General features: G+C 53.4%; 10 protein-coding genes across 10 annotated transcripts; 5 read left to right on the top strand and 5 right to left on the bottom strand.

Annotated features, from left to right (window-relative positions):
* Nucleotides 1-276: 276 nt before the first annotated feature.
* On the top strand, nucleotides 277-3,468 carry AYO20_01119 (hypothetical protein; the record flags this gene model as incomplete). The annotated part of the gene is made up of 1 exon (XM_022639426.1): nucleotides 277-3,468. The coding sequence occupies one exon, from the start codon at nucleotides 277-279 to the stop codon at nucleotides 3,466-3,468; it is 3,192 nt and encodes a 1,063-aa protein (XP_022504734.1).
* A 1,276-nt stretch (nucleotides 3,469-4,744) lies between these two features.
* On the bottom strand, nucleotides 4,745-6,442 carry AYO20_01118 (hypothetical protein; the record flags this gene model as incomplete). The annotated part of the gene is made up of 1 exon (XM_022639425.1): nucleotides 4,745-6,442. One exon carries the CDS (start codon nucleotides 6,440-6,442, stop codon nucleotides 4,745-4,747), a length of 1,698 nt encoding a protein of 565 aa, XP_022504733.1.
* A 926-nt stretch (nucleotides 6,443-7,368) lies between these two features.
* Nucleotides 7,369-9,332, bottom strand: AYO20_01117 (hypothetical protein; the record flags this gene model as incomplete). The annotated part of the gene is made up of 3 exons (XM_022639424.1): nucleotides 7,369-8,937; nucleotides 8,982-9,271; nucleotides 9,323-9,332. The coding sequence occupies 3 exons, from the start codon at nucleotides 9,330-9,332 to the stop codon at nucleotides 7,369-7,371; spliced, it is 1,869 nt and encodes a 622-aa protein (XP_022504732.1).
* A 227-nt stretch (nucleotides 9,333-9,559) lies between these two features.
* Nucleotides 9,560-10,684, top strand: AYO20_01116 (hypothetical protein; the record flags this gene model as incomplete). The annotated part of the gene is made up of 1 exon (XM_022639423.1): nucleotides 9,560-10,684. The coding sequence occupies one exon, from the start codon at nucleotides 9,560-9,562 to the stop codon at nucleotides 10,682-10,684; it is 1,125 nt and encodes a 374-aa protein (XP_022504731.1).
* Nucleotides 10,685-11,127: 443 nt separating this feature from the next.
* On the top strand, nucleotides 11,128-12,837 carry AYO20_01115 (serine hydroxymethyltransferase, cytosolic; the record flags this gene model as incomplete). Its single annotated transcript, XM_022639422.1, has 4 exons — nucleotides 11,128-11,178; nucleotides 11,291-11,341; nucleotides 11,445-11,809; nucleotides 11,874-12,837. The coding sequence occupies 4 exons, from the start codon at nucleotides 11,128-11,130 to the stop codon at nucleotides 12,835-12,837; spliced, it is 1,431 nt and encodes a 476-aa protein (XP_022504730.1).
* A 909-nt stretch (nucleotides 12,838-13,746) lies between these two features.
* On the bottom strand, nucleotides 13,747-14,475 carry AYO20_01114 (hypothetical protein; the record flags this gene model as incomplete). The annotated part of the gene is made up of 1 exon (XM_022639421.1): nucleotides 13,747-14,475. One exon carries the CDS (start codon nucleotides 14,473-14,475, stop codon nucleotides 13,747-13,749), a length of 729 nt encoding a protein of 242 aa, XP_022504729.1.
* A 741-nt stretch (nucleotides 14,476-15,216) lies between these two features.
* On the top strand, nucleotides 15,217-15,859 carry AYO20_01113 (hypothetical protein; the record flags this gene model as incomplete). Its single annotated transcript, XM_022639420.1, has 2 exons — nucleotides 15,217-15,369; nucleotides 15,512-15,859. The coding sequence occupies 2 exons, from the start codon at nucleotides 15,217-15,219 to the stop codon at nucleotides 15,857-15,859; spliced, it is 501 nt and encodes a 166-aa protein (XP_022504728.1).
* A 127-nt stretch (nucleotides 15,860-15,986) lies between these two features.
* On the bottom strand, nucleotides 15,987-17,135 carry AYO20_01112 (hypothetical protein; the record flags this gene model as incomplete). The annotated part of the gene is made up of 1 exon (XM_022639419.1): nucleotides 15,987-17,135. The coding sequence occupies one exon, from the start codon at nucleotides 17,133-17,135 to the stop codon at nucleotides 15,987-15,989; it is 1,149 nt and encodes a 382-aa protein (XP_022504727.1).
* A 501-nt stretch (nucleotides 17,136-17,636) lies between these two features.
* Nucleotides 17,637-18,155, bottom strand: AYO20_01111 (hypothetical protein; the record flags this gene model as incomplete). The annotated part of the gene is made up of 1 exon (XM_022639418.1): nucleotides 17,637-18,155. The coding sequence occupies one exon, from the start codon at nucleotides 18,153-18,155 to the stop codon at nucleotides 17,637-17,639; it is 519 nt and encodes a 172-aa protein (XP_022504726.1).
* Nucleotides 18,156-18,675: 520 nt separating this feature from the next.
* Nucleotides 18,676-19,875, top strand: AYO20_01110 (hypothetical protein; the record flags this gene model as incomplete). Its single annotated transcript, XM_022639417.1, has 4 exons — nucleotides 18,676-18,709; nucleotides 18,787-18,834; nucleotides 18,895-18,906; nucleotides 19,106-19,875. 4 exons carry the CDS (start codon nucleotides 18,676-18,678, stop codon nucleotides 19,873-19,875), a joined length of 864 nt encoding a protein of 287 aa, XP_022504725.1.
* Nucleotides 19,876-19,877: the final 2 nt, after the last annotated feature.

Raw genomic sequence — 19,877 nt, 5'->3', positions numbered from 1 at the left:
GCCTGGATGCCTTCTAGAAAACCTGCACGTGCCCGCAGTCACCCAGACCAGAGCATCCGATGATACAATCCAGTGCAATGTGGAGCCTCCACCACAACATTGCGCAGTCGCTCGACATCCATTCAAACTGCGCTCTCGACACTTTGGACACTTGCGCCGCGATTTCCAAGGTCTTGGTCTTCTTGGTATATATCTAGGTCCATCTCTTCGAAGTCATTTATAGTACAACAGTGCGTTACTCACCATGACACGCACTGACACCACTTCTCTGCCGCCATGAAGCCCGATGTTCCTCCTTCCTACGAAAGCGCAGTCAGTCGCGAAGCATGGTCTATTATCGCGCCCTGGATTTCCTCGAGCGACCTGTGCTCGGCATGTCTGGTGTCGCGGAAATGGTACGCTATCTTTGTGCCATTCCTCTGGGGCGACCCTGCTTCCCACTTTGGCATTGAGAATGATGCCGTCTACGTCGCTCTCACCCGCTTCAAGAGGAGCTTACGAAAAGCAAGATTGAGTGTCAGAAGCCTCACTCATACGCTGCATCTTCCGCCTGCTCTGAGCGAGATCTATGGTGGTCCAAATCCCACCTGGTTGCGCGACGTCCTCGAATTCCTTCCCAACCTCCAAAGCCTCATTGTCACGAAGCTACCCTTCTTTGATCACCACAGCCTCAATGCTTTGAGATTTCCAAGCGCGGGCAGAAGATTGTCGAACGAAGAAGCAGAGATATTTCCCACATACGGACTGAAACTGTTACTGGCCTCCAGCGAGCCGAACACTACGTCTTCCTCCCTGGCGAATGCGCTGCCGAGATTTCCCAGTTTAGTTTACCTCGATCTGTCCTACACGTCACCCGCACGGGATGCTGCAGTTCTAATAGCGCTATCATACCTGCCAGATCTTCAGGTCTTGAAGTTGCGGGGCGTTGGGCTTAAAGATGGAGAGGCCGAGGTCCTGGCCAATGCGATCGGGATTCGCGTTCGTTTGCTCGATCTTCGGGACAACCTCTTGACCGACATGGCCGTGCGATCATTGATGCAAGCATGTTTTCTGTCCCCAGACGCCGCACAATCAAGACACCTCAATGTTGAAGATTGGCCGGTCGGTATGGCTCCGGGGCCGGACTTTTTCAGTCTGGACACCCTTCGGAGCGAAGAACTCGATCATGAGTTGCTCAAGCAATTGACCAAACCACTCACGGGAAGACTAGCCTTTGAAGACATTCCTCACCGAGGCTTGACCCATCTCTACATTTCAGGAAATCGCTTGTCTGTCGAGGGCTTATCAAGTCTCCTGAAGTCGGAACGCCTCCACATTCTGGATGGCGGTTCAGTTGACACGGTCAAGACTATCGCGCGGACTCAATCGCTTTCTTCGCCTACAGGCTATATTGATGAAGTCCGCTTCCCAGGCGCAGAGAAGCTTATCCCGGTGCTGGCAAGGTCTGCCAGCAAGAATTTGACCTACCTACGTGTTGACCATACATTAGTCACTGCAAAGTTCGATCCCGGCCCGACAGTGGTCAAACCAAAAGCCTCGTCGGTCGAACTTGCAGGGTCTGAGCCACTGGCTGCAGAGCTTCCGTCTCGCGAGAGACAGATAGTCGAGGCCCCGGCCCCAGCCCATTACGCAGTGGAGATGCCAGTTCCGGATCAGATTTTCGAATTGGATGCCACTCCAGCACCACCACGGGCAGAACTGATCGGCGATGTGATATATTTTGCCCTTAGCCCTCCAATTGGAGAGAAGCCTGAGGCAGCCAGCCCTATTGTTGAAACTCACAGTCCGATCAGAGGCGAAGGTCCTTATGCTCCAGAGGTCGTCAATGGTGCAGGGGACGATGCCGAGAACGAAGATCGTGCGACGGTGGTTGATTCCGAGATTTCTGACGAGACCGGAACACACAGCACAACGAAATCAATCCTTTCCCCAGTGTCTCCTATGACGCCTCACCCTAACACCATGACCTTTCAACCTCTGGTCCTGCCGTCTACCCCGAAGACCAAGGCTGCATCAACGTCCACTCCTATCAAGACAGGGGACGCTCACCCACCGCCCGCGGTAGCTCCGCCGTCACAACCGAATACCTCTCTCTCCACAACTCCTGCTGCATTGCATCACCGCCAGGCTCGGATAGAAGCACTCTTGGCGAAGAGGCCTCCGGGATTGTCATCCAAAATGACCCATACAGGATCAGATATCCCCAAAATCACAGTGCAGAATCTGACCAGTCTCCATCCCGCTGTGCTCCCCAATCTGAGAACGTTGATCCTTACCGATGTGCCTACAACAGTGCCAAAATCCTCTCCGGTCGTTCCTGCAATTAAGGCTTTCATCTCTGCTTGCGCCGACGAAGCTGCTCTTGCCCGCCTCCTCGCGCGGACGGATTATTCTCTCCCACCCGGTCGGGCGCGCCATATCGCCGAATTGGAACATGCACGGTCGCTCTTCGCCCTCCGCACAATCATCCTCGAAATGGAGGAACCCACCAATCCGGTAGCGGGCGAGCAGCGAAGGTGGCAGCATTCTCGTCAGCGTATTAGCATGAGTAAATCCTCAACAGGGGACAGGGATAGTGAGAACCTTTGGTCGGCCGCTGAAAACGACTTTAGCTTCTTTGGAGAAGAAGGGGAAGAACAGGACGAGTGCGGGATCTACCAGCATGACCCGGAGAAATACTTCCCTACTGCACATTTTGACGACAAAATTCTGCTGGGCCCCGAAGACAACCCGCCGGAAAGTGGCTCGAGCAGTCCACACGGTAGTCTCCATGGGTATGGGACGTTGTCCCCATTCATGATGAACTATGGCGGTTCTACTGGGACATTACGAAGCCCGAGGAACCTGCCCTTGGGTCGGAATCGCAGAAGCTCGAATGAATCTCAGCGAAATGGCACCGTGCGGAGTTTCTTGAACGAGATGCAAGGTGCCCCAGTGTCACCCAAGTTTATGAATGGCAGATTGCGTCCACCGTCGAGAGATTCGATGCTTCCGCCGACTTCCAACCCCGTGCAGCCACCAGAAGAGGAGAAAGTGGATGTCATCGCCGAAGTCGCGGCGTGGCGAAAAGAGCGAAAGAAGGCCTACGAAGACGAATTGGCGCGATATCGGATGACTCGTGGAGGTGGTGGCGCGGGAAGATCGAATAGTATGACCAGCCAAAGCAATGGACATGGACAATCGTCATCTGCACCGAGAGGTTACGGATATGGCTTTGACCACGGAGCTGGGCCAGGATCACTCGCGTACGCACATACCCACACAAATGGCAATTCAGCGGTCAACCAAGGAAGCCACACTCCGTCTGGTAGCTCAACTCATGGTGAGATTAATGACCTCGACATGAAATTTGTTGAAGGACACTGGAAGGGCGAGATCAAGGTGATTAGAAATGCGACGCCAAAGGGCCGAACAGGAGTGGTGGACATGTATGGCAACTATTTTGAGAAGGGATATCTGTATCCCTGAGGACGATGACAGCAATGAGCCGCCGACGTGAGCGTGAGCGTTCTGGTACAGTTCGATGGCGATTTCACCTGGCGTTGCAGTTTTTGATGGGGATACGACAATGAACTTGTACGAGCGTGGGCGTTTCGGTGTTTCTTGACAATGTCTGTCTTATAACGTCGAGTCTATGTATGATTTATGTATGTCACATGTATATCACTAGATCACTAGATCACCAGATTTTCTCTCCGTTGGGAGTATCATGCCCAACAAACCCAACCCAACAATCGAACGATGAACGAGTACCAAAATGTCTCTAGAGTCTCGTAAGATGGACTCAACTCGACTCGACTCGACTCGACTGGTTAGGTGAGGTGAGGTGAGGTGAGTCGAGGTGAGATGACAGATTGCAACATAGTATAGTATAGTATAGCGCAGCGTAGCATAATGCAGCATAGTATAGTGTAGTGTAGTGTAATGCAGCATTCCCCCCACGAAGACTCTGGAATTCCACCAAGGAGACAGATACGGGATTGTATGCATACCATACATACTATGCATCCTATGCCTGGGTATAACAGCAGCAACAACCACTTCTCCCAAGAAAGAAAAAAGAAACTCCGTAGGTCGATCGATTATATCTTCTCTACCTATGTAGTAGTAGTTGTAGCTAGGAAGTTGACTAGGCACCTGGGCTTGCGAGTACAGACAGATCCGGTACCTATGTACCTCTGTACCTCTGTAGGGAGGGACCGACAGTTACTAGATAGAAGGAGATAGGTCCACAGTCACGTATGTAGACGTACAGCTCTCGATAACGTACACACTCACATGCAGCCATCCATCCGTCCACCAACCCATAACTCCAAGGCTCAACTCGATGTATCGTGGTATCATCTTGCTTAGACGGGAAAAAAGACAAGACACATGGCATAGCATAGCATGGCATGAAAAAGACGCCTGTATCTCGCCGCGATATGCAGAAGAACACTCTGCTCGAAAATGCCGCCGCCGCCCTCCCACCCAACCAACCCCCCTTTGTAAGATCCCTTTTGCTCCGTACCATGCGAGGGAGGATATCCTCCCTAAGAATTCATTCCCCGTTGTCTGGGCGCAAATCACGCACCAGAGAATCAGTGCCGGGACTCTTTTGTCCCGGCTCGGCCGTCGTGATGGGTATCATAAGGTTTGAGGCCAATTCGTATTCATCAAATCTCCATCTCCAGTGTACGTTACCCGGTCGTTGATTTTTCATCATACCGGGCTTCCCGCACAGTTGTCAGTCTGTCAACTCACGCTAGACGACAACCTGTCGCTGTGCCGTCTCAGTGACGGCCATGGGCACAGCACATTGCGGGTTCAGCTTCTTCAAAGTCATATTGGTAGTGGCGAACAACTTGTTCTTGTCCTTTTCTCTGGTGGTCTTTCTGGCTTGCGATGTGGCAAGGTCAACATCTGATTTGCAATCCTCGCTTGCATGGCCTTTCCCCTCCATCGAGATTGGCTCGACTGTCCCTTGCTGCTGTGACTGTTGCAGAGGCCAGGTCTTGCTAGAGCTCATCTGATAAAGCTGTGGTGTTGGTGTCGTATCTTGGTCTCTTAGCCTTTCGAGATGACTCCTGTCAGACTTTTGCGAGTCAGAGAGACCCACACTGGTACCGTGTCCGTGGTCTCTGGCCTGGACAACATCGGCTTTGCTGAAACGGGGTAACTCTTCACTCGTAGAGTGATAGACCATGGGATTTTCGGCCAGTGGTGGTCCACCAAAGCGCTCACCCAGGCAGCGCAGGATGGCGACAAAATATTGGTGCAGGAAAGTAAAGATGTTTTCGTCGCCTACGATCTCTGCTAAGCTACGCGGTGTAGCTTGCCCAACACGCCGCGGGTGGCCGTCTGGGTCAACCGACCGAGCCGTCAAGAAGGAAGACACAGGAGTGTAATTCCTGGCAGTCGATTTACCACTGACGTCCAGGGACTCGGCCTCTTTTTCTTCTTTGCACCGTTGCTGCTGAGCTGCTGCTTCAATGCCCTTGGCCATCCGGGCGAACGATTCCCAAAGCATGGGACAAGCCTGAAAGGCGCGACTGGCGTCTTTCCCTGCTAGGGCGAGGAAAGCGTAGGCCCGCCGTCGACCCCGGGCTTTGAGATCAGTGAGTCGGAAGACATATGCAATGGTATAGCCCGTGTTCGAATCACCGAAGCAGAGAGGGCCGTCTGACATGCCTCGTGGGAGGAGTTCACACGACAAAGTTCGAATCACCGAAGCACGTAGTTGCGCATAGCTCTCACGGTCGGCGGGAGATTTGGCGGTGAGGTATGTTAACGTGTGATCGTGGCAATCATCGGATCGATGAGACTGTGGATGCGATGTCGTATGGAACGAGTCAGATGACGTGACCGATGAGCCGTAGGACGAGGGTTTGGACTCGTCGGAGATATTAAAACTGCTATTCCTTCTCTTCCTCTCTCGTAGACATACAAATTCCCTTGAGCGAAGCACTGGTGCCCCTGTGTTGACTGGATTTTGATGATCCGCCCTCTTGCTACCAGGTGCGCCGGCAGGGAGCCTTTCCGCTACTGACTTGGGAATGGAGAAACTGCAGCTGGCACAGGTATCGTCTTGATTGCGACCATAGCGCCACTGTGACGAGAGCGTCCGCGTCTGGTCAACTGTCTGAAAGAGGGGGTGCTTCTCGATGGTAGGGCTTTCAGGTTCTGTTTCCGAGTCGATCGCGGTGGATGCGCCAGAAATGTCGGTAGGCCAGGTGGAATTCGTGTCGGTTTTTCTCAGTGTCGCCGGTGTCTGCAGGGCTTGTGAGGATTCAAGGGAGGAATTCTGGACCTGGGTGGTAAGTGATTCGGTGGATGAAGACGCTCTCAGAGGAGGCGACGGTGGAAGGCATAGTGCACATTCCAGCGGAAGGACTTGTGTACAGAGAACGGATTTGGGGCCATGCGCCTCGCAGAAATGGGTGAGTGCGAGAGTGAAGTCCATGGTGTTCTTCTCGTCCTCTCTTTTGTCTCTTTTTCTCTCAACCTATCCACAAACTCTGCTACAGTCTGAGGAGGTGGACGTTGCACATGTTTCGGTTTGTCAGGCGGACGCAGCGGGCTGAGGCGGGGCCAGCCATGAGTGCCTGTGTTTATAAGGGTAGCAGTCGAGTGTCTTGGGTGAGGATTCACTTCAGCTCGGCAGTCAAGTCGAAGCGTGAATCGCAACGAGGTGAAGATGACGATCAAAGGGGAGGGTAAGAGCTCGTGTGCTCGATCGAAGGAAGGGAGCGAAGCCTAGGAAACGTAACAAGTCAACTGGAACCGCGGGTCCGGAACATGTGGAGATTGGCGTCGTTGGTTGCGGGAAAATCAGAGATCTCGATGAAGATGGTCTGAGGGTGCGAGGGAGAACAATACTTGTACAGAACAATGGCGCTGTCCACGGCCAACAAGACAAGAAGTTGTACAAGTAGTTTACTTTTCAGTGGTCTCATTCACCTTTGTCACGGGTGTTGAACAAGTTGAGGCAGTGATGATGGTCTGGCCTTTTTGGAGGGCTTGGAGGGCCTTTTTCTGGCGCAGACCGCCACTTGTTCCACTTGTTCGATGGATTCTTAGGCATTCGGCCGCATCCAATCAGGCCTGGCTCGATGACTGAAGTCTCTTGCGATCGAGGCAATTGTGGGCGACGCTCGCCGCGAGTAATAATCTTCTCGCCCATTTGCCCAACCCTTCTCGGCTTCTCTGACTTGCATCCGCCTGCAGTCTAGTGTACCGTTTGCGCCACTGCTCATGCGAGAGAGTTACCAACTAGTACCCGGTCGCGCCAGTATTCGTTCTGCTGATGCTGGCTTGGCTAAGTCGAACTGCTGCCGATAGCCGTCTGCTCAGAAACGACTGGCACCCAACTGGATGCCCCTTGCGCAGTTATTTTGTTTGGCTGTCGGTCTTCTTTCTGTAATACAACTCCCTCTGCGCCCAATCTGGCTTGAATCTTCCATCTGTGGTTGCTTTTGGCACCACGAGGGCTACACGGCGATCTTGTTCCTGGATCTCATGCACCTGCAGTTCGCCTGCTGTAATAAGAGTGATCTTCCTTTTGGGGATGTCGATCTCCTGCACAAGAGCGAGCCCCAAACACCGAGAACACTCTGCCAGAAACGGAAAGGAACTTTCCAGTTCACCTTGCTGCTGCCAGAGCGGGAGATCTTCCTCCGTCCGATATATTCCGTTTCGTTGGCTATGCTGATTACTTGCACCGATTTCGCTGACATCACATGTTGCATTTGCAGCAGCGGGGGTTCTGAGTGCCAATACAGCAACAATACTTCCTTCCAGCGCATCATAAGTGTCCTCAGGTGCGACATGGCCTCCAAGCAGGATGATTGCCGAGATATTTGCGGCAATGCCCCCGTATGTCAGGGCCAGAGACTGAGATGCCGTTACTAAAACCGGAGTGTCGTCCCAGTATGGGCGGTCGAAAGGTGTGTCTCTCACATGGAAGGATGATTGCATCTGAAGGTCGTGCTCCCGGACCGGAGATATTTTGTCAAAGACCTGAGCCGGAAACTGGTGGATGCGACAACTTCCCATCTCTGCGAGAAGTTTCCACGGCTCCAAATGGGGTGATCCTGGACTGGAGTCCAGACAAACAATATCAGACGGAGACAGCATCTTCCAAAGCTTGGTCGCCATGGTATTGTTGATGCCATTCAGCCACTTTCCGCATGTAACAAGGACTGGTGCACCCTCAAATTCGCTGCGACACTTTTGTTCAACATCAAGTAAATCCAAGATGCGATCAATGTGCCAGTTGGCCAGATCTCTTGATTCTACGTCACCAAGGAAATGTTTTGCCAACACCCGGTTGGATCCTTCTCCATACGCGGGCAGGATGTTGGCGAACGGGGGGCCAAAAACGGGGCTCGCAATATGCACTAGACTGATCATTCCTGGAGGCGCAAACTCTGGCATATTCGTGTCTAGGTCCAACAGGATGACGCCTTTCTGGTAGGTATTATCTGTTCGGGCGGACCTTTTGGTGAGGAGGCGATTGAGAATACACCGCGTCAAGGTCGAAAGCCCCGATGAACGTTTGCCGTATATTAGAACTCTTCGTGGCGTGATTGTGTCAGGAGCGGAAAAGTCTGTCAACAGTGATTTCCAGCAGGTGGTGTCCAGCTCCTTCAGACGCCTTGGAGCCTTCGGATCTTGTTCAAAAGAGTGGCCCAGCACGTAGAAAGATGACACCTCGGGGTTGACGCCAAACGGAGTCCACATTCCCCGGAGTCCGACGTAAGGAAGATCCCTGACCCCGTCATCGAGAGAATCAAGTTGAATTTCGGCACTCGAGCTCAGAGCTTCAATCAGAGGAAGTGCATGAGTCGCGGGAGCATAGATGCGATAAGTAACCGTCGTAGCAGTAAGAAGCGCGCCGTAGAGGGAAATAGTTCCTTGCTTGACCCACAACGTGTATGCTCCCAATACAACACATTTCTGGGGAAGTCAGTATAACTTCGCCATGTTCGCTTTGGTCATACCTGGCGTCGGGAGAGTTTGATCTTGACTGATCGCTCAGTCAACTGCTCAATTTCTCGAGTCGAGCTAAACTGCACTGCAGAAGCTTCAACAAGCGTTGCAAACTGGTTTGAACTCTGGGTTCCTTCATTCTCAGACGAGCTGGCACTCTCCACGGGCGGAACAATAGATGCAGCCTCACTCAGAATGGACTTTGATGCTGATGCAGGAGCGACTTCGCGGGAACTCGATGCAGTCTCCTGCACATCGCGCAAGAGCCGCCGTCTTGCGACTGCGCTTAGTTTTCCACCATCTGTTCCGCTGTCAGCACCTTTGAGCTACCGTAAAAGAGATTTTGACGTACTAGCTGGCATAAAATGAAGTTATGGAGAGCACAGAATCACCCACTCGCAGCTGCACACAAAGTCGCTGGGTGAAAACCCTCAGACAGGCTATACCATAGATGGATTAGCTCCGGCTGTTCCCGTCTAAGGTTATTTGCTGCTTGCAGATCCACCTCTTCAAATTTCTCCAACTTTTTTTATTTCACTTTGATCAACACTCTGCCTATACAAGGCTTTGCATACGAAAATCCCCAGACATGGGCAAAACTTCCCCGGTCGCGCGGGAAAGTGCCCTCAGCGAAGCGAGAATCTATGATTCGAGCGACGAGGCTGAAGGCAGACCTGCTTCGAAGCGGAAAACTCCAAATTCAAAGTCGAGATCATCTCAATCGGAGACTCTGAATGGTACCAAGGCTTCGTCGTTGAAACACAGTCGGGAGGTGTTGCCTTCGAATGCCTCATCTTCCACAACAGCGTCAGATAACGAGACCGATGAAGGAGAAGAAGAATCGGGCGACGAAGAACGAGAAAGAGTAGAAGACGAGGATGAGGAGGGTGAATCAGACCAGGAGTCAGCGTCAAGTTCGAGCTCTTCATCCAGCCGAAAAAGAACATCTCCGGGACCCCCAGAGACACCGTCAAACAAGAGGGTCAAACCGACCACAAAACACAAAGTCAGCATTCCTCCCAAGCCCTTCAGACCTCCTAAAGGCTACGAACCGCTCACGTGGTCGGCATCGGACTATGCATCCGACATGGATCTCTTCGACGATTTGTCCAATAAACAAATTTGGCACATCTCTGTACCCAGTTCAGTCTCCATCGACTCAATCAAAGAGCTCGACATCGAGGCAGTGCTGAGAGGACAACCGATCCTGAGTCGGAATGGCGTCGATTATGGCATGAACCCTCTGCCGCCCAAGGACGAAGTCATCCTCCTGCCTCGCGGCACCGGCGGGAAGTACAAGCTGTGCTCCGGGAAGATTGAAAGGAGCTTCCACATGCGGGAGGTCGATACGACAAAGTCCAAATCCCAGCCAGAGGCAGGGACGCCGGTGGTCTTCACAGCAACCCAGACTGGCGCACCTAAACAAATCCGAAAACAGCCCGAAGGACTCAAGATGCGCTATGTGCCTTATGGAGTCTTTCCGTCGCAAGGGGATGAGCCAGAAGATGTGGAGATGCGTGATACATTGCAGCTTCCACCCGACGTTGACCACCAGGCACCTTCTTCCCCGGCACAGTCTAGAAAAGCACGACAGAAACAGGCCAATGGAGAAGCAGGCAACGAAAAGAGTCCGGAGAAGAAGCTGCGGGGTGCAGTCACGCCAGCCTCGAGCGAAAAGAAGAAGAAAAAGAAGCGGAAGCTGGTTGATGGATAGGTTCTGTAGAGGGAGTGGGCGAGATGGCCCGGTTGATAGATTTCCCTTGGCTGGTGCTGATGGATGATGGATGGGATTGCGATGTTTGTACTTGGGTATAGCACATGAGCACATGAGCACATGAGCTAACTATTTTCAAAGCGGGCGTAGTGATAATATGCTCCACCGTACTTATACCCTGGCGTGCCTGGACCAACCGGGTGACAGACCCTGGCAACTTTTTCCCAAAATGTGGCATGAATACACTTTTTCGCGGGGAAGTATCACACGCAGAAAAGAAAGAAAAAAGGTGCTCCCGTGTCCCTCCATATTTTGCAGTCCGCGATTCTCTCTCTCTTCCTCTGTTCCTTGTTTTCTTCAATTGTCTGGCACTCCTCTGCTAGGCACTACCTCTGAATCACTGCGGTCTTCACCAGCATTGACTTGTAACAACTCCAGCAATCATGGGTTCCGCACCTACGAGCAGCTATGCTCTCTCCCAGACTCATCGAGAGGTAAGTTTGAGAGGGCAACTCTCCTGTGGTTCTGTCAATGCTACTACCCCATTCCTGTCAATGGAGAGGACTTAACCTTGCTGACTGGAGATTGTTTCTTGCGGCTGTATAGATGCTCGAGAAGTCCCTCGTCGACTCGGATCCGGAGATCGCAGAGATCATGGTACGTCGTTCCCTCGCTCTATCTCAGCACCTACCAAGACCTCTCCCTACAATCACATGCGTATATACATGTATAACATGCTCACACAATGCTGTATGCACAGAAAAAAGAAATCAAGCGTCAACGCGAGTCCATCATCCTCATTGCCTCGGAGAACGTCACCTCCCGGGCTGTCTTCGACGCCCTCGGCTCCCCCATGTCCAATAAGTACAGCGAAGGCTACCCCGGCGCGCGTTACTATGGCGGCAACCAGTTCATCGATGCCATCGAACTCACGTGTCAAAGCCGGGCCTTGAAGGCCTTCCATTTAGACCCGGAGAAGTGGGGCGTCAACGTACAGTGCTTGAGCGGCAGCCCCGCAAACCTGCAAGTATACCAGGCGCTGATGAGGCCTCATGATCGGTTGATGGGGTTGGATCTGCCGCATGGAGGACATCTGAGTCACGGGTACCAGACGGCGCAGAGGAAGTAAGCAAGAACATGCCCAGACATACGTCGTTGATGTTGGGATGGTGTATTAACAAAGACCCAGGATCTCCGCAGTTTCGACCTACTTCGAGACCTTCCCATACCGAGTCAACCTCGAGACTGGCATCATCGATTATGACCGCCTCGAAGAGAATGCGCTTATGTATCGCCCCAAGTGTATCGTCGCAGGAACCTCCGCATACTGCCGTCTGATCGACTATGCCCGCATGAGACAAATCGCAGACAAAGTCGGCGCGTATCTGATCGTGGACATGGCACACATCTCTGGATTGATCGCCGCAGGTGTCATCCCAAGCCCCTTCGAACACGCCGACGTCGTCACCACGACCACCCACAAATCCCTGCGTGGTCCCCGAGGAGCGATGATCTTCTACCGCAAGGGTGTGCGCAGCACAGACCCCAAGACCGGGAAACAAACCCTCTACGACCTCGAGGGCCCCATCAATTTCTCCGTCTTCCCTGGTCACCAGGGTGGCCCGCACAACCACACAATCACCGCGTTGGCAGTCGCTCTGAAGCAAGCGGCAACGCCTGAGTTCCGCGCGTATCAGGAGCAGGTGATCAAGAACGCCAAAGCGCTGGAAGTTGAGTTCAAGGAGCTGGGCTACAAACTTGTTGCAGACGGGACAGACTCACACATGGTCCTTCTGGATCTCCGACCCCAGTCTCTGGACGGCGCGAGAGTCGAGGCCGTGTTGGAGCAGATCAACATTGCATGCAACAAGAACAGCATCCCCGGAGACAAGTCGGCGTTGACCCCTTGTGGCATCCGCATTGGTGCACCAGCCATGACCTCGCGCGGGTTCGGCGAGGAAGACTTCAAGAAGGTGGCCAGGTACATTGACGCGAGCATCAAGCTGTGCAAGAAGGTCCAGGGAGAACTGCCCAAGGAGGCCAACAAGCTGAAAGACTTCAAGGAGAAGGTGAGCAGCGAAAGCGTCGACGAGATCTTGAAGCTGAGGGCCGAGATCGCCGAGTGGGCCTCGAGTTTCCCCTTGCCGGTGTAAACTCTCCTCTTTCCTGGGAAGAAAAAATGCACAGGCGTCATGATGTGATGTGAATTGGCGTTCCCTTTTTTCCTGGCGGTGTATCTCTGGCCGCAAATGCGTGCGGTCATGATGGTGTGACTCTCAAGACTTTTCAACGACTGTGGGAAACTTTTATGGGCTGGTGAGAAAGAAAAGAGCCTGGAATCTGTATCTTCAACGATACCTACCTAGTTAACCTAAGTGCCGTCTTTGAATTTGGAGGTTGACTTGCAGTCGATCAATCAATCAATATCAAGAAATCAAGGTCGTAGAAACTCGGCTCGGTTGCAATAGCATATCGTTGCATGGCGTGTTAGCCAGATGATAGCATATGATATGAGCACAAGCACAAACGCGTCCGTGTGACGAGATAACGAGTATAAATGACTGAAAATCGAGTGTTCTGTCATCCTTCAGATCTCTCAAGAGTGCTTCGTATTTCATTCTCGTCTGTTCACCCCTCCCTGGCAGTTTTGGTGCCCGTTATATCTCTTGAGCTTGTTCGTCTTCTCCTTCTTCTTTCATGGATTCTGCCTGTACGTCCTGTCCTACGGGGCAGTGTAGACAGTCCGAGTCTGTCCTTTACCGGGACAATCTCGTTCTCGTCCCGCCTTTTTGCGCAGGGAAATCGGCATTCTCCTGGTGCGAATGCTTTTTCCGCGGGTGTCAAGGCCCTTTTCAGTCGATACCTGGATGGTACAGACGTAGGTAGTTGAGTAGGTAGTCTGGGAGGGATGCAGAGAGCCAAAGGGGGGAGGTTGTTTAGTTGTGGTTGTAGCTGGGGTCATTCGAGCCGGCTTCGCACTTGTGAATTTAGTCCCTGCCCTCATGGCTCATTCCCACAGTGTTTGTCTTTTTTTGTCTTCTCTTTCCTATCCATCATCATGCTCATCCTCCTCCTTCTGCGACACCAGCACCTCCATCCTCAATCCCTCCCTGCGCCCCCGGATCCGTCATCTCAACATCCCGCACTTGTTCGGTGCCCGCCTCGGCAGCAACCTCTCCCAAACGAAGGAGCCGCCCTTTGAGCCCCTTGATCATACGCTCTAGCCGGCGGATCTCGTCTTCCTGTTCGGCCACCGTGCGGTCCACGTCCGGCAGCGCGGTCACCGCCGCGCGAGCCTTGGCCAGGCGCTGTTTCAGCGGGTAAACCTGCGCGGGGAGGTCTTTGAGGTCAAGGGGCGGCGCGCCGTAGAATAGTGTTGTTGCTGCTGCTCCTGTTGTTGTTGTCGTCGTCGTTGGCGCTGTTGCAGCTGCGCCCGCACCGGGAAGGGGAGGAGGTGGCAGCGCCTGGCTTTGCTGCGACGGTGTCGTCGACGGGGGGTTTTGAGACGCCTGTTGCCCCTGCTGTGATGATGATATTGACAAAGACACCGAAAGTGGCTGTTGTGTTTGGTTGGCGGTGCTTTGTTGGTGGCCGTTCGTCTGAGCTTGTGTCTGTGCCTCTGTGAGGGGCCGCAGATGCTGTCGCTCTGGGTTCAGCAGGTCCAGCCGCACCAGAAGAAGCCAGATGTCAGGGAGGAACGCGAACGTCGAGGGCGAAGGGAACGGTGGGATGTCAGGGTGCGCTGTGGGCGTTGCGGGTGTCGTCGCGGTGGTGGTCGACGCAGAAGGCATGATTAGTTTTGTTTCCCAGTCCACTCTGGGTGCTGTGTCTGCTATTGCTGTGTGTTGGTGGTTCCCGTCTCTTCAGACACCCGGCCCCGCTGTTCAAGTAAAGTAAAGAGAACAAAGGGATAGGCGCACAAGGAGCCACAGTCTGCGATGACAGATGAGAAGAGAAGCTTCAATTGAGATGGCCCTCTCATCCTTCACCAAGCGGAGAAATTTGGGGGGGGAAGAATAACGCGCTTTGCTTCGGGACGAAAATCCATTGATTTAGCGCAGCCTTGTCCCGCGCGGATGGAATGCGGGGGGATTTCAACGAGGCTGCGTGTGTGGCACGGGTGCACGGCTTGACGGGGCAAGATCTCAGATCTCTTGGGTTCGGGTACCTACCTACCTACCTACCTACTCGGCGAGCTAGGTACCGTTCTCGCCGTCCCGTTGTACCTAGAAATACAAGGAATACGATTATATGTAGGTATTCCAGTTTACAGTAGGTACCTACCTAGGTACATATGTAGGTACTCGTCCGTGCCTTGAAAACCTTCCGCCGTCTTTCTTCTGAAGAAAATCACCTTTCTACCTTCCTACCTTCCTCTCTCCCGCCTCCCTTTTCGGTCCATCAAGGTCGGATTATTCACTCAAAAGTACCTGACATCGAGCTACGTACTGGTCAAATCAAGACGTGCCGTCATCAAATTTATTTTCCTCTCACCCACTTCTACCTTCTCCCAAAAAGAAGCTTGGACAACCATGGCGACGAAACAGCGCATGGTCAAACTCACGCTCTACGCGCGACGCAAGAGCCACCTCTCCGAGGACGAGTTCCAGAAGTACTGGACCGAGACGCACAGGGGCCTGGCGGTGGATTGGTTGGCAAAGTATGGTATCGTCAAGTACACACAGGTCAGTTTGCTCCCTGTTCGAAGTATTTATTGGAAGGCTGTTGAGAGAGATGGCGGTGCCATGTACACCCCTTCTGCCTCTCTTGCCGTTCTCGTGGGGGTTACATCAGCCAGCTTCAAAGACTGCCACCACACGCTGCTAGGACGCATGTGATTACGAAATACCTTTCAAACAGTCTGCTCACTCTCGCATCGGACAGTACCACACGCCTTCGGAGCTCATTTCGTCCGCCATAGCAGGGTTTCCGGCGCTCCAGGGCGTAAAGAAACTCACCTTTGACGGCATCGGCGAGTTTCTCATGCCCGACGTGTCGTGCTTCCACAAGGCCCGCGAGGACCTGTACTACGCCGAGGTCATTGCGCCGGACGAGGACAAGTTGTTTGACTGGAACACGGCAGAGTGGACCATCGGCTGGGAAGAGGTGTACATCAAGGACGGGAAGGTCGTGGACATGCCCTTTGGTGATGCTGGTGAGGTGTTCAAGTCCTGATTGAATATTGTGGTGGGCGCGACAGGGTGGGATTCATCAACCCCCCTTCTGGGATCACCAGCAGGAGCAGCGCCAACACACCGCTTCAATCCTTTTTCCCGTATTTGGCGCCTGGCAGGCACTAGATTCATAGATCGTTGAAACCAATGCATGTCTTTTCACCGAGTCCCTTGTCCGCAACGGCCCATGCCCACGCCCTCCCCGCCTCTCCCGTATACAGAGCGACAAGCTGGTCGTCTCGCCCGGCGTCCCCCAACCACCCGAAATCGCCCTCGAGGGCTTCGGTGGACATGCACGCCAGGAAATGCCGAAACTGCGTGTCGTCGTCCAGGGCCAGCGCATTGCCCGCTATGCCATGACACAGACACGGCTGTTTGGTGAGCAGGCCCCTCTCCCAAATGTCTTCCTGGGCGGCTTTGATCGCCGAGTCGATCTTCCCCTTGAGGATGGGGAAATGCGGCCGGAGAGATCTCAGGGCCAGGACGACGCCCGGTCCGCCGTGGCAGAACTGGACCAGTCTGTCGGACCCGGGGGGTAAAGAGGACGGGAAGTTCCCGCTGGGGAGTTGCGTCTCGAGGAGGGACGAGAGGAGATGCTCGACAGCCTGGACACACGGCGGAGACGAGAGGACCATCTGGCACAGGATGCCGAACGCGCCGTGCGCGGCGCCGAGGTACGCCTTGCCGTGCCACGTCCAGGGCTGTTTCGAGGCCAGGATCCGCCGCACGGTCTTGTCGATGGTGGCCTCGAGCAGGTCCCTCGCCCTTGAGCCCTCCTCACCAAAGCCAGAGCGCGCTAGGCGCAAGTAATAAAGATATCCCGCGCGGCCGTACAGCCACTCGTCGGACCCGCCCGCGCCATTGATGACACTCTCATAGGCACACAGTTCCTGGGCGAGGCTGGGATCCTCCTCCATCGCCGCCCGGATGGCAAGCTGTGCAAGGACTTCGTTCCCGATCCCACAGTGACTCGAATCGACAGCTTCACGGCGATTGGCGGACTGAGCCCCCAGGTCCAGATATGCCTGAACCCAGTCCAGAAGTGATTGGCCCTTGAAGGTGAGGTCCGGGTAGATTTGAGAGAGGCGGTAGAACAAGTACGCCACAGATGTGGGGCCATAGTAGAGGCCGTGGAAGGTCCAGCCGGTCGAGCATGTCTGGACGGGAGGATTGTGGGTGTTGATGCGCGTGAGGGAGGCGAGGAGTTCTTGGTGGGCGTCGCACACGTGATGAGAGAGCGATTTGTCGTTTGGAAAGTGTCGACTTGACGAGCTCATCTTTTGGACTGGGGATCTAAGGTCTCTCTCTCTCTCTCTCTCTTTCTCTCTCTCTCTCTCTCTTTCTCTCTCTCTCTCTCTCTTTCTCTCTCTCTAGTAGAGGGATTATAGCCACGCTCTTGCTATGATGTTGGGGAATTGTGAGGACTTGAAAGGACAACGTTGACTGAACGCGAGAGGCACAAACTGGGGATACGTGCCTTACATCATCATCTTGACGCCCTTGTCTTGTCCGCTGTCCGCAGCTGCGCCTCCAACACAATCCATTCTCTTGCTCGTCCACATCGTCCTATATAGACCCTGCGTACGTCTACATGTTCTCAATGACGGATCGACGGCAACAGATGGGCGATTTCCACATCAAGGATCTTTTCGAATCACATGCCCAACAGGCGAGATACACCAAGACATACACATTTATAAAAGGGGGAAGCAGGATAAGCCTTCACCATTTATTTGGACAGACACTCGATACATTTTTGCCCTCCCGTTGTCTCAATCTCACGGAGGTGTCGATGCTTGATTCAAAGGCAGCCTTCGCCATCTCACCCGAATCATACGGTCCTCACCCTCGAACTTGGCGGGATCGTCCAAGCTCAACTCCAGGTATTTGCCATCGCTCTCGTCGACAAATCTCATGATCCTCCTCTGGATGTCACCGACCAGATACGGCAGGTTCGAGTACCTCATGTTGTGCTTCAAAATCGGCCGTCCTTTGGCGTCACCGCGTTCGTCCAGATAGAACGCACCCGTATATGCGACATAGTTTCGTCCAACGGCCGCCCAGTCGGCATCTGAGCCGGTCTTGCGCCCTGCCCACTCTCCAAAGGGCTTCTGTCCTGGCGTCTGGAGTTGGGCCGACATGTAGCCATCGGGGGTGTACATGATGATGCCCTTTGCATCCTGGCCCATTGGATAGACTCTGTTTGATTCATCATGGGGCAGGTAGGCGTAGTATTCAATCAACTCCCATGCGCCAATCAATTGAGAGCGGATAGAGCCTGGATCGCCGGCTGCCATGGTTGCTTTCGCCGTTAGAGTTTTTGGTCGAGGTCGATATAGAAGGGATCTCAACAAAGACCAAGCTGGTTCGCGACAATATCTACCCAGCTCCCCAATGTCAGCTGGTGGGAAGCCTTGATTCTCCGCGAACAGATGATAACCGAAGCTCGGTTGCTCCCCGCCTTTGCTGAATAAATAGTTCTCATTTTCATCCACGGCCGGTATATGCAAATCAAAGATGTTTCAGGATAGCCGAACGCGCCGAGGAAAGCCTCAGAATTCCCCCGCGCTACTGTACGAGTCGTCAGGGATGTACCTGGTAAAGAATCCCAAATCAGGCAATTACTGCCTTGGTTACAATATGCCGTGCGTCGGTTTGAGGGATTGCAGATGGGAAGGAGGAGTACCCTCGCTTGTTGAAGGCGAGGCTTGTAGGGGTGGACAACTTAAGACCGATCTCTTCTATACACAAGTCTAGACAGAAGGCGCTTCACAATACTGACTCTGTAAGATTTGCGCCGAAGAGCTTATAACAGACATGACAGAGGTCAAGATCACCGACGATGACATTGGTAAGCTCAAAGCCAGGGATAGCCGGAAGCCCAAAATGTCAGCAGATCAAGGGAAACTGACTCGTCCTGTTGTGTAGGGGACAAATTGCGGGGGAAATCTGCGATCGTGACAGGCGGTTCTTCAGGTCAGTCTCTCGTCGACATGGTCCAAAGGTATGATCAGTTGTGCTGACTCTCGCGACCAGGTATCGGCCAAGGTATGCGACATTTCATCCTCCAGCGCAGGTCAGCATTATGGCGCCAGACAAGCCACAGGAAACCCTCTCTCTTTTGTCATAGTGTGAAAGGTTGACAAGAGGCTGGGAATGCCTGTACTAGAAGTCACGTGGACTCTCTTGGCATCTTTTCGACCCTCCGTTCCTCGAGGTGATAAGAACACTGATTCCAGGGACATAGGTATCGTGCATTACTTGACCAGATGTGGCGTCAAAGTCTTGATCGGCGATGTGCAGCCACCGACTCAGCCTATCGATGGTCCAGTGTACCAAAAGACGGACGCTGGAAGCTGGGACGATCTGCTTGCCCTGTTCAAAAAGGCTCAGCAATTGTTTGGTCGAATCGATATAGTCGTACCCAACGCTGGCTTTGGTGACCGCGGCGACTACAAATTCAAGCAGGACGCCAATGGTGATCCCATCAAGCCCGAGTTTGACTGTCTTAGAGTCACTCTGATCGGCCAGATGTATACCGTGAAGTTGGCGCTGCATTATATGCGATACCAAGATCCCCAGGGCGGAGTCATCGTGTCGACAGTGTCTCGGAGTGGCTATGATTGTCAATCAATCCCTGTGTATGCTACCGCGAAGCATGGGATGCTGGGCTTGATGCGTGGACTGAGAAATCACACGCCAGCTTGGAACGTCCGCGTGAATTCGATCGCCCCCCATATCACCGACACCGCAGCGACGAGAAGCGTGGAATGGTTGATTCCAAAGCTCAAGGAGGTCGGCATTCCTGTGAGCACGGTCGAGGAAACAGCCAGGGCAGCCGCATTCTTGGCTGCAAATGAAGCATATAACGGCTGTACCATTAGCATCATGGGAAGTGAATACCGTGAGTTGGAGAGTGGCGTGGAGAGACACAAGCGAGATATCATGGGAAATGACCCGAGATTCGACCCGAATCCTGAACAGCAGGCGGTGCTGGGTAAGACTTCCCTTCGCTGAGT

The sequence above is a fragment of the Fonsecaea nubica genome (assembly GCF_001646965.1).
Source record: "Fonsecaea nubica strain CBS 269.64 chromosome Unknown Scaff4, whole genome shotgun sequence".
In the NCBI taxonomy this organism is placed as follows: domain Eukaryota; kingdom Fungi; phylum Ascomycota; class Eurotiomycetes; order Chaetothyriales; family Herpotrichiellaceae; genus Fonsecaea; species Fonsecaea nubica.
This window is presented reverse-complemented; position numbering and strand designations above follow the sequence as displayed.